Here is a 13,137-nt window from a genome sequence, read left to right on the forward strand (position 1 = left end):
TCCAGCAGCGCTCTATAACATTCTAAACTACATTATTAAACGTAGTTTGATTAAATTACTCTACCTAGGTAACAAAGTTTACGCTGTTTTATTTTTCTTATTATTAAACGAACTTTCATTAAATTACTCGAACTAGGTAATAAACTTTACGCTGCCATAATATTTGTCGCGAGAGACTACTGTTCGTCGCTGGCCAGACAAACTTTGTCTAGAAAATATTTAACACGTTATTAAATTAATTTACTCCAGCGTTGTTTTTATTATGTAAACGAAATTAAAGTAATAAAAAAATATATGAATTTTATCTACTTTATAACTTTATTATTTGACGGCCGACTGGTGCAGTGGGCAGCGACCCTGCTTTCTGAGTCCAAGGCCGTGGGTTCGATTCCCACAACTGGAAAATGTTTGTGTGATAAACATAAGTGTTTTTAAAAAATATTCATCAGTCATCTTAGTACCCATAACACAAGCTACGCTTACTTTTGGGCTAGATGGCGATGTGTGTATTGTCGTAGTATATTTATTTATTTATTTGATTTATTCAGCTATCAAGATTGGTGTCCTAATTATTTTGACCTTATTCTAATATTACCTCGGGCCACCCAATTTTGTTCGAAGCGATTGGAATTTGATCTTTTCAAAGGTAGAGCCTTTATCCGTGATCTAGATTTTAGTGCTAATAGCTGCTAATTCAGGATAATTTATTAAGCTGTCAAATTTCCTGTCGCTCATTGATAAGACTGATGGTAGAGCAAATTCTCGACTGTTGGGTTAATAATCGGGGTCGCAGTTAGTAGAACAATTGGGGTAACATAGCTAATCGAAACATTAAAGCCTTCACGCAGCTGACTTCGCAATAACGGGCGCATTCGGAAGCCACGTTTACATCATCAACCGACATAAAAAATAGTAGGAGGTACACAATTCGACTGTATGTTTTTTTTTGTATATTTCATACTCGATTACTCCGCCAATTATAAACCGATTTTGATTAGTTACTGAAGGGATCCTGGACAATTTGAGGGAACTCTTTAAATATTATGAGCACACCTATAGCAATTTGAAGATTTTTTAAAGGATTTTTTAAAGGCATCTTCTTTTGAAATGCTCATTGTAGAAAATACAACGTACTTTTCTTGTTAGTACCTACTGTAATCTTAGTTATTTTACTTAGCACTTATTTATTTCTTGGTTTTTAGTTGTTAAAGAATGTCGTTTTTTTTTAATTTTTTTTTTATTTGACAAATATAATAACAATTAATAATCACATAATATCAATCAAAAAAACGTATGCGAATTTCAAAAATTTGCGAGCTTAAGCTACTTCATTCACAGTCCTACTCCTAAGATAATAACTTTAGCTGCTGATATATTTTTTTTCCACTACAAGTTGGCCCATGATTTCAGTTTCACCTAGTAGTAAGTGATGATGCAATCTAAGATGGTAGCGGGCTAACCTGTTAGGGGGGTATGGTAGTCATACCCATAATGAGTTTCTACGCGACTTCTTACCGGAACACTAAGTCGCGGCACGTCTTTGTCGGTATGGTGGTAACTAGCCAAGTCCAAAGCCTCGAACCAGACTAGACCAGAGAAAACTCAGATATTGTAAATTCCCAAATTGCCCCTGAAGGTTGCAGGGAATTTCATTCAGTTCAGGAACCGAACACTTTATATGCCTTTTCATCATGGTCATAAAGCTCCGAGCTTTGTTTATAACAGCTCACAGGCTCCTTGGTACATACACCACCACAATAACATTGAATGTATCACTAATACTCGATTTAGCAAAATTATTATAATTTATTGTATTTATTAATAGGCCACCTAATAAAAAAATATAGCTCTAGCTAATAATGACTTGATATAATATTTCCACGTGTGTGAGTGTGTGTCAGTATTAACGTTTAAATTGTTGCTTTCAAATTCCCTCGGACCTTCTAGCCGATAACTTTTCCCCTGCCATAGTCATATATGACCCGATATGTCCTTTTATGAAAACACTGCAGGTTGTCACTGCGTGATATTTGTGGGACTTTCCTTAAACTGACTCAAGAAAAGGTTGTTAGTATGATTTTTATTATTACACAGTTTTTTACTATTAAAAATACCGTAGTACCCCATCGGCTTATCTTTCTTATGTAATATTACGTTTGTGCGAAATGATTTGAAAAATATAAATGATTCTTTTATAGGAAAGTTATGACACGTAGAAATCGCATTGGCAACAAAAAGTACGCAAGCTGTGGTGATGTGCTCTGTCGTAACAATAGCAAGATTTTTCTCCGACCATTCGTTATTGGAACTTGTATATATGGTCCTGATTTAAGAAAGCTTTGCTAGCGCGATGCAATATATTTGTGGCGCCATCTAATTAGGTAACGTGGAGGCGGAGCTGAGCTTATACCTTTATATCTCTCTACTTACCGGATATCCACGTCCCATTCCATCGTGCAGGCACTAATTCTTCATTCAAAAGGTCTTGTATCTTCAGCCTTCTTCCTTTTACTCTCGGACCTTCATCAGGCGGAGTAAGTAGCACCACTGAGGTCACAATCAAGGCTAACACAGCCACTATCACTAGTAGAGCAATTAGGATACCCCTCCAATTGCGTTGGTTTGGACTCCCGACCACCAGCTTCTGAAACAAGGAAGATGGTTAGACCTTGGATTTGTAAGACTAGGTCTTCATCATCACCGTCATCCTCAGCCTCTTACTATACAATGCAATGCTCATAAAAGAGATGGTTTTAGACTTTTAGAGCATAAACCAACCATTTTTTTTTATGAAAATCGTCGGCAATCAAGCACATGGCCCACGTGATGGTATATGGAAAATTGTCATCTTTTTTTTATTTAAATATATAGACAAGTGCTGGACTGCAATCACACCTGATGGTAAGTGATGATGCAGCCTAAGATGAAGCGCACTTGCCTAGAAGATGCCTATTCACTGTTGATTTGAAGGTACTAAGGTTATAGGTATCGGGGTAGGCGGAAGATGGGAGGGCATTCGAGGCCTTTGCGGTGCGGATCAGAAAGGAAGAAGCAAAACGCTTCGTACGTGTTGATGGTATTTCAACCACGTAACGGTGCAGATTATTTCGGTACCTCGCAGTTCGATGGTAGAAAAGCTCCTGAGCACACTCTCCGAAATGAGCAACATTACGTGTGGCACGCAACGATCGTGTCCTACAAATTGCAGCCCTCCGTCAACCTGAGGCGCAAATTTTAAGCCTCATATGCCTTTAACTACACCGGCAATCACGCTCTTCGGACCGGAACACAGCAATGTTGGAACACAGGAAGGCTGCTATGCGGCAGAAATAAGCACGGCGATAGTACTTCCACAAAAATCTCTAGTACTACTAAGATGAATTCCAATGCCAGATGGCGTTCTTTAAAATGATATCACAGTCTAGGAGACCCGTGCTCTGTCGTCGGTCGGTAATGGATTGATGTGATTATGGCTTCTATAATTAATCTTTTTTTTTAAATCAACTAACAAATGTGTATAATATTTGTATATGGAAATTTTACTCAACAGAAAACTGCTAGTTTAAAATAATTTGAATGGGTTAATTTTACTCCAGTTGCTGTTATATGTTAATGTCAAGTCATATCAACATGTTTCAGCAAAGTTTTTTTTTTTTTTTTTTTTTTCATGCTAGTAACTGGCACTACTACTTGAGATTAATTCTAATAGTCCACCAATCTGGGCCAGCGTGATGGACTACGGCTTTAACCTATCCTCATTGTGGGAGGAGACCCGTGCTCTATAGTGGGCCGGTAATGGGTTGATGTGAATGTTAACAATCAAGAGCGACGGTATAACATGCTTTTCGAGGCACCTTGGTTAATAACGCTAATTTTCAAATTCCGGGCTGATAGAGAGTTTCTTAACAGAAAAATTCTCAGAAGTCTTGATTTAACCCGGAATCGATCCCAGTACCTCATGATTCGTAGTCTAATGTACTAACAAGCACCGACCAATCACTTGACCAACGAGATAGTTCTAGTACCAGCTTCAAGCAGACAGCAGACAACAGATTTTTAATACAAATAAAAAAAACTTCCTAATATTATAAATGCGTAAGTTTGTTAGTTTGTTGTTTGTCCTTCTTTAACTCCCTAATTAAGCAACAAATCTTGATTTTAAATTGTTGTCATATTGTTAGTTAATAATACGAAGAATAACATAGGCTAATTTTTATCCCAACAAAATAAAGGGGCTCCCACGGGATTTGTAAAAAACCATGATATACGCGAACGAAGATTGCAGGCAACAACTAGTAAAGAATTATAAACGACGTTCTTATTTTAAGCTGTTTTATTTCACTACTATATTTTACAGCTAACTTTTAAACCGATCGTTGCTTGCGAAAAAGTAGCAAAGCACTTCTCTACCTTGAAACAGTCACCAAAGTGCCTAAATTGGTTTAACTTACAAGGAGTTGGCCTATAAACGATATTGCGAAGTATCTTATAAAACTGAGAGCGCATAAAATATGCGAATATGATATCAGGTGAAAGTATAGGGTTGCTATCACACCGAGATGTTACATTTCCTTTGTTTCAAGAGAATATTCTCGAATCTTGAGGTATCGATCGATCATGATACTAGAGTAAGGCGGTTGGACTATACAAATCATAAGCAGTAATATTTTAGTGACTGAGGTAGGTACTACAACCATGTTTGAAGGGCGTGGGTTCCGGTGTAATTAATCAAAATAACAAATAATACACAGGGCGACACGTTGCAGGACGTGTTTGTTGCTCTATTTATAATCGATGGTTTACAATTCCCATCAGGTGTACTATCAGCTTGGTCCGTCAATTATTACTATAATTCTAATGCTTTATTATATTGAAGCAGTGTTAGCCCAGTGGGTAGAACTTCGACTTCAAGTTCGGGCGGCCGAGTTCGAATCGAAGTGTAAATTGCTAAAAACGCACATAACTTTTCTAAGTTATGTGCGTTTTAAGCAATTCAGACTGTGGTCTCGATTCCCGCACCTGGAAAATGATTGTTTGACGAGCATGAAAGTTTTTCAGTGTCTGGGTGTTTATCTGTAGTTTATAATTATTTATGTATTTGATTCATAAAAATATTCATCAGTCATCTTAGTACCCATAATACAAGCTACGCTTACTTTGGGGCTAGATGGCAATATGTGCATTGTCGTAGTACTTTTTTTTTTTATTTCACTAAAATATCACTTGCTTCTACGTTCAAGGAGATCATCGTGAGGAACCTGCATGCCTGAGAGTTCTCCATACTGTTCATAAAGGTGTGTGGTCCTCTAATCCTCTCTGGGCCAGCCTGGTGGCCTTAACCTATTCCCATTGTGTTAGGAGACCTGTACCCTGTAGTGGGCCGGTAATGGGTTGATATGACGATGATGATGATATTATATTAACTACGTCATAGGTCTAGTGGTTAGCATGTTTAATTGCAGATCACGAGGTCCAGATCCAGAAATTTATCAGTACCAGCCCGGAGTTAGGAAGTCGGCGGTGTAAACCCCATGCCTCGGAGAGCACGTTTAGCCAGCGGTCCTGGTTATTATCACAAAGAAACAAACACACTCTGGCATTTATAATATTAGTAATGTCCACTGCTTAATATAAAATCCAAAATTCATTTATTTCAAGTAGGCCTAATATAAGCACTTTTGAAACGTCAAGTCTGTCTGTTTGTAGTGACTCTACCACTGGTTCGGAAGGCAGATTCTACCGAGAAGAAGCCGGCAAGAAACTGAGCAGTTGCTCTTTTCCAACATCAACAATTTACATTTTACATTTTAACATTCATTTTTCTATCTAGTGAGAGATGAAAGCGGAGCCGGATGCTTCCAAGCAACCTTGTCATTAAGAAATTCATCAATTGTATAGTAACTCGCTGTAATAAATGTGTTTTAACATATTCTTTAAATTTATGCATTGGTAGGTCCCAAGTTCCCTTAGGAATCATATTATAAAAGCATATACTCAATCCCACAAATGACTTCTGTACCTTTCGCAGACGATATGCAGATGTCACTAATTTATGACCATTTCTTGTAAGTTAAGACAAACTTGAAAGTTAAGACTGTTTATATCCAGTTTTTGTTTATAAAGACTAATATGTTGTCTTACAAATACTATATTATTATAAATATAATGTAATTTTACATAGTTTTAATAGTCTAAACTTATCTTAGTGGGTTTCAGCACACATATAAACTTCAATTGAGTGCGTGAATCGTAACGATGGGAACAACCGTTACACTGGGTAATGTCTGAATTAGACGTCGAAATGGCCTCCAAGGGTGTCGTGTTCTGATAACCATGTTCCGACACGACTCCAGAAGTAATATTCCGCACGTATGAAGCTTGTTACACATCTCTGATTAGCTTCCACCACAGTTATGTTCTTAGACAATACTACGTACATTTACTACATATATTGTCACACAGAATTGAGTACACACAGAATCCTCATTCGTTGCAGTGCATTGTGACCAGAAACAGTGAAAACGACCCGCGCACGTCTTACTTCACACCGACGGAACGTTGCTAGCTCACAAACTTTTCCCATTTTCCCCGTTTTATGGTAAATTTTTAGAACATTAGAGGTACAATAGTTACTTTCAACTGCTAAATGAAATGAAGTGACCATTTCTGTGGATTGACCGACACTTAAAAATTCAATATTAGCTTTATGATATTTTAATGGCACGAAACGTTCGTTATTTTAATTAGGTTGGTATATTCTCATTTAAACATGTAAAAAAGAATATTATAATGCTACCGCATTAATCCTATGACAGCCCGTAGAAATTCAATATTATTAACAATATTTTTTACCAATATTCCAACTCTTTAATACTCACAGGCAATCTTATTGTCTATATGCAGAAATTATATCAATAATGTTGACGTGTGTGTGAGGGCCTATGTCACTATTCACGTCATACATTCATCCATGTAAACTATATTTTGTAAAAAAAATATGTTCTAAATCATTTTAGACTTGTCAGTGGTGACGCAATTTCTATGGAAATCAAACAAACATTAATGAAATCGTTCTGTACGTGATTTATTTAACATTGATAAAAATTCTGATACTGAAATCATTTAAATTGTAATTACACTCAACAGGATCAAACATTTTATATTTCCACACCCTTTATATTCTTGAACGCAAATAAATAAATCTACTAACCCTACCGAAACTTTACACTGTAAATATTCAGTAATTTTCTATTTTTGAACAGTTAAAGCTGTGTCATTCAGTAATGAAAAGACAATTGTTTCGATTTTATTATCCTAACGGTGATTCTATTTTCCTCAATATTTGGCTATCCCTTTTTTTTAGCGTAATGGATTTGCAACGTATTCAGCTACGCTTTGTTACGCCCATGATAAATTGACTACTTCCTGCCTGTCCCGGCACTCCATACTCGTGACAGATTTATCGTTTTGTAAACAAGTTTTATCAGTTACCACTTTACAAAACCTCGAAATAAATTGTGATTCAAGTCAGTACTGGCTAACTTAGATAAGCATTCTCTAATGAACAATCCGTTAGTTACATTTGAAAAATGTTTCGTGTATCTGTTTCATAATTCACTCGCAAATGAATAATATTTTTGTCTGGGAGGCTGTGACCGCGGCTAATTAACACCACACCGACGAAGAAGTGCCGCTAAGCGATTTAGTGTTCCGGTGCAATGTCGTGTAGAAACCGGTTATGACTGCCATAATTCCGAAGAGGTTAGCCCGCTTCCGAGGGCAAACTCGTAGAGGAATAAAAAAAATAAAAATAATACTGGTGAAACTGTATGGTATGCTTTGGTACCTCAGTCATCGAGTACATTGAAGCCTCGAGCGGCAGAAATCAGTGGACCTCGATTAAAAAAATCAACTAGCAACGGCTGCAGCTATTTGGAATACTCGTGAACATCCTAGCGAGAGCTACACTTCTAAATACATAAAACTGTTATTTTCCCGTACCTAATAAATTATAGTTTATCATCATCACCGATCCATTATCGGCCCACTGCAGGCAGTGGCGTGCATAGTGGGTATGCACAGGGTATGCAGATGATATAAAATGAAGAAAATCTCCAGTATGAGTAACAAAAAACTTAAGGATAGGCATTGTTAGAGTTTTAAAAAGCCTACCCTTCAGTATTTATAACTGGTACTGGAGATTTTGTTCATTTTATATAATCTGCATGCCCTGTGCATACCCTCTATGCACGCCACTGACTACAGGGTGAGGGTCTCCTCTCAGAAAGAGAAGAGGTTAGGCCGTAGTCCACCAAGGCCAAGTGCGGATTGGTAGAATCCACACTTCTTTGAGAACGTTATGGATAGCTCTCAGGTATGCAGGTTTCCTCGTGATGTTTTTTACAGCAAGTAACATTTAAACGCTTAAAAAAACACATAATCACAAAAAAAGCACATAACTCCAAAAATTTACGTTCGTGCTGGGAATCGAACTTGTTCCCTCCGAAATGGAGGACCATTTCCAACCAAAGCCCTATACACTAGTCCATCGATAAATAATAGCTGTCGAGACGTGTAAGATAGATGTACCTAATTAGAAGAAGATGAGAAACCCCAATGGAATATGTCTACAGCAATTCGCAGTGTCATGTTTGGGTAATAATCGGGTTCGCGTTTCAAATGTACGTGCATGATCAATTGCCCTAAGGGTTGTTACAGCCCCTAAATGTTTTGCGGGGTCGTAAACCGAGAACGGTAGTATATAATTTGAGCCTCAATAGCTGAATGGTTTAGAGGGCGGATACAGGTTCAAACACTATTAATTTTCTAAAAAGGTATTCTATATGTCTTAGCATTATATCACCGAATTACAGAACATACTTCTGTATGTTCTGTAGTTCCCTAATTCAGCTATAATTGTTTTTAGTGCATTGTGCCTAAAAACAGTAAAAGCGCCCCTCGCACATCTATCTTTAGGGATAGTTGCTAACTCACAAACTTTATCCCTTTTTCCTATTTTATGGTAAACGTTTAGAACATTAGAGATAAACTAATGTCAACTGCTTAATGGTTTAAAGTGACTAAACGCCTGTAAGAGAAACACTACTAAAGTGGAGTGGTTTTTGATGCTTCAATATTAGACATGTGCACGGTTTCTGTATGTTCTTTATCCTGTGCATTATATGCACTATCATATTTATCTGGCAAAACCTACCAATATTTCGTTAAGATTTCATTTGCGATAACACGCGCGGCGTGGCTTTGTATTCCTATGAAAATTAATAAAAAAAACTTTCAGCTTTCTTTCTTTCTTTTCAAAGAATTAATTTCATCTTTTTTTGGCTTAACGTGCTCTCCGATGCATAGGGGCAGATAGCACCAATTTCCCAATTCAAGGATAGTATCTGCTAAAACTAGGCAAAGAAACTATCCCGGCCCGATCCGTGAATAAAACCCACTACCCCGTGATCTGTAAAGTATCAGAGTTAATAAATTTATTTAGCGTAATATAATAATGACGTATGGTGACGGCAGAACTGAATACATTTGTCACCACCCCTTCTCTTCCAACGGGTGTAGTACGAGGCGATTAAGAGAAAAAATATAACGGAGAACGGCGTCCTCTGTCTACTTCTACCATCAACTGCGATATCCAAACTGTTTGCCAAATGTGGTGATTATAGGCAAACCATCCGTTGGGAGAGGCCTTTAGTCCAACAGTGGACTGTAATAGACTATTGATTTAAACGACTTATAAAGGAATTAGTATTAAAATTGCAGCATTATTTAATGAAAATTAGCAGCAGATAAACAGTATAGGGTATTTAATATACATGAATCTCTCGCTCCAGCTCCTACAGAACATTTCTAGACCGAGAAACTCAATACCTAACATTAGCCCGATCCAGGATTCGAACCTAGGATCTCGTGGTCTGTGGTCGTACTTGTTACCAGACTAAAGGAAAAACAGGTAAGGCTGTAAAGTAAAAACAGTCGGAGAGAGCTAACCTAACAGCAAATTACACAAATAATTATTATCCTCATCAGAGAACAACGGTTTTTGCTCAAGCGATCAATTCCAAAGCATTTTGTACGCATTAATTAATTGGGTTACGGGTTACCATAACGGCCAGAATTTATCACTTTCCACTAATACTAGTATTAAACTTGTCCGCTATTATTAATGGGCTGTGGAACCGAGTATTTTCCACAAATATTAATAATTACTATCTGAAATTATTTATTTTGGCATAAAATCTATAAACTACGAGTACTTTCACGCCCAAATGCAAGGTGGAAACCTGTCTTCTTCTTCTCTCATCATCTTGCTAAGTTTATTTAAAGAAACCTACACAGCAAGCCCGCCTACTGACACGTCATACAACAATAATTATGTATAACATGTAATTTATCAGATTGTCAATTGCCTTTATTAACAATCTCATCCATTACATTTCATCTTATTTCTAATTAGTACTACGAAAGTTTTGGTAACAAATATGTTTTATATTAAACACCGGTTTTTATATTGTTTATAAAATATTGTTGTGTAAAACTGTATTTTTCTTAATACAACTCTTCAATTTAATTTCTTGCTTATGGTTAAGATTGGATATAAATAGAAGTATATATTTAATGTGACAAATATACATTTTAATTGTGTACATTCGGAGGAGGGTTTTGCTACGTTTGTTAAGAACCATGTGATTTAGAGGGCGGATGCAGGCTCAAACACTATTAATGTCTAAAAGGACCTGATGAAATTTTCTAAAAAGGTGTTTTATATGTCTAAGCATTTTATCACAGAACTAAGAACATACAGAACTCTAATTCAGCCATTATTGCATCCAGTGCATTGACTTTAAAAACAGTAAATACACCCCATGCACATGTATCTGTAGGGATACACAAACTTTTTCCCATTCACGACAAGTCATTGCCGTCCTTCCAAACTTGTAGTGGTAAAACGATGGCATAGTCTCTAAAAACAGGTAGAGCTTTGACGTTTCAAAGTTGATGTTTGCCGATGCTTTTTGATGTTTCAAGTGCTTATAAAATTATAAGGAAGGCCTACTTGATATATACATAACTGATAACTTTAAACTATATTTGTAAATGTTTTGTGACTATTTTGAACTGTACATGAGTTAATACTGTTAAATTAAAATGTGACAAATTTTCATATAATAATAGTATCTGCTTTTTATTTGCTTATAAAATTACCCTGGAAAAATCTAACTGATGAATTTAATTGGGGTAAAATTTGCATTCGACTATAATAAATTTAAATTTAATGCATTTCACACAGTCATATAATAAATGTTTTAATTTGGTATCCCACAGAAAACGTTACTACTATTCACATAATAAGATATTAATTATATCTTTGAATGTTTTGTTTTTATTATTATTTTGAATTTGAATTTTTGGTTATTGTTATTATTGTTTTTTTTTTCAATTCTTAATGTTACGAGTATATAGCTTATTTTTATGTTTTAATTTAATTCAATTTGTTGTCATTATTACTCGTTCATACATTTTTTTAATAGTCCCGGGGAGACGAATTGGGCAACTGTAATGTCTTCACGGGGTGGGTTGTTAAATAAATAATGTATTTATTGACGTCAAATTTGATAGCTATTTATACAAGACATGTCAAGTTTTACGTTCATAAATTGTTGTTTGATATGATTTCAAAAAACCCATAACCGGCCAACAACACTGCACGGGTCACCTTCAGTGATTTCAATAGGTCATTAATACATGTATGTGTATGTGTTCTGTTCTGACTATAAGAACATAAACATAAAATATGAATAGTAATCGGTGGTAAAGCCGCGGGAACTTCTAGATTTTCATAAAGCACTTATGATATAATCTACGTTACTTTCACGCTAAGTAATCCACTAAGTGCTATATACGTTCTTGAGACATTTATTGCTTCTTGCTACTAAGAATAGGGCTGCCACCTGTTCGAACTAAATTGTGTTATTACTTTTTCTTCTTACGTCGGGTATTACTAGAGCTGCTATAGACTGATATTAGGCATAATATTAAAACTGACCGTCGTAACGGATCATCTCAAACCCTAATAGAAAAGTTAAGTAGGCATACAGTTAGTTGAAAGGACAGAGAGTAAGTAACATGGAAGTTTTATAATTTCAGGAAAAAAAATGGTTTCCACGGGATTTTTAAAATACCGTAATAAAAGCGGAAAAATAACTGATGATAAGCCCGCGATAGCAATACAAAATCATGTCTCATAGGGTCGGTCTCTACATCACCAAAGTAGCTCTCTACATCACCAAAGTACCTGGCTCCTGCTCCTACAGAGTATAACTCTGTAGGAGCAGGAGCCAGGTAGGAGCTTTATACTGTGTACTCTTTATACTCTATTTATAATCTGTTTCGTGAAAAAGGCAAAAGCTCCATAATTTGTGTGGCTCGCTTTTTTCTCGCTTGCTGTTCGAGAATAAACATATTTTTTTAATATCTCATTTAAGGCTTCCTATTATACCTTAACGTCAAATCCAAGTGCTCCCTTCTACATGGGGCGCTCTAAGCACGCCGTCCAGCCTCGATGACAAAAATCACTTCTCACAATACCACATCTCTAGATATATCTTGAGATGTAGTATTGTGAGAAGTGATGTGAGTGACTCACACCTAATCACACCAGCCGTCGAAGATAGAGACCTAGTTTTCTTACGTCGCGTCATTTGGGGGTGGCGTAGAAGCATTGTCTACCCTAAAAAAATTATATAACTCGTAAAGTAGGATGATTTTTCCATTTTCTGCCAAGTTTCTGAATTATGCCTACACTGGTCTAAGACCTTGTGCACGCCACTGAGCCTATGTAGTGCATATACTATTTATCATCCCGTCATTCTCCTCGCTCGCCTAGGCTGTTGTGCGCCTCTGGCTGGCCACCCCCTTATCGGGTACGTCATAGAGACCGAACCAGTATCCAAACAAAACAAATTATGTTGATTATATTCTTTTGTTCGGATACTTAACATTTTGGATTTCGATAATTAACAACATCCTTATTACGAGAGTCAACCTTTTCTGAAGATGTTCATCGAAGTGAAGTAGGGTGTATTTTTGAACAATAAAGATTGTCTTGTTCTCGCGAAT

General features: G+C 36.5%; 1 protein-coding gene across 1 annotated transcript in view; it reads right to left on the reverse strand.

The window, feature by feature from the left end:
• The window catches only part of LOC120627175 (inactive dipeptidyl peptidase 10), a 167,899-nt gene that overhangs the window by 99,820 nt on the left and 54,942 nt on the right, over nucleotides 1-13,137 (reverse strand). Inside the window, exon 3 of the mRNA XM_039895043.1 lies at nucleotides 2,431-2,644. Coding sequence (XP_039750977.1) covers nucleotides 2,431-2,644 — 214 coding nt within the window. The remainder of the gene's footprint in view (nucleotides 1-2,430; nucleotides 2,645-13,137) is intronic.

Source organism: Pararge aegeria, chromosome 1 (assembly GCF_905163445.1).
Source record: "Pararge aegeria chromosome 1, ilParAegt1.1, whole genome shotgun sequence".
In the NCBI taxonomy this organism is placed as follows: domain Eukaryota; kingdom Metazoa; phylum Arthropoda; class Insecta; order Lepidoptera; family Nymphalidae; genus Pararge; species Pararge aegeria.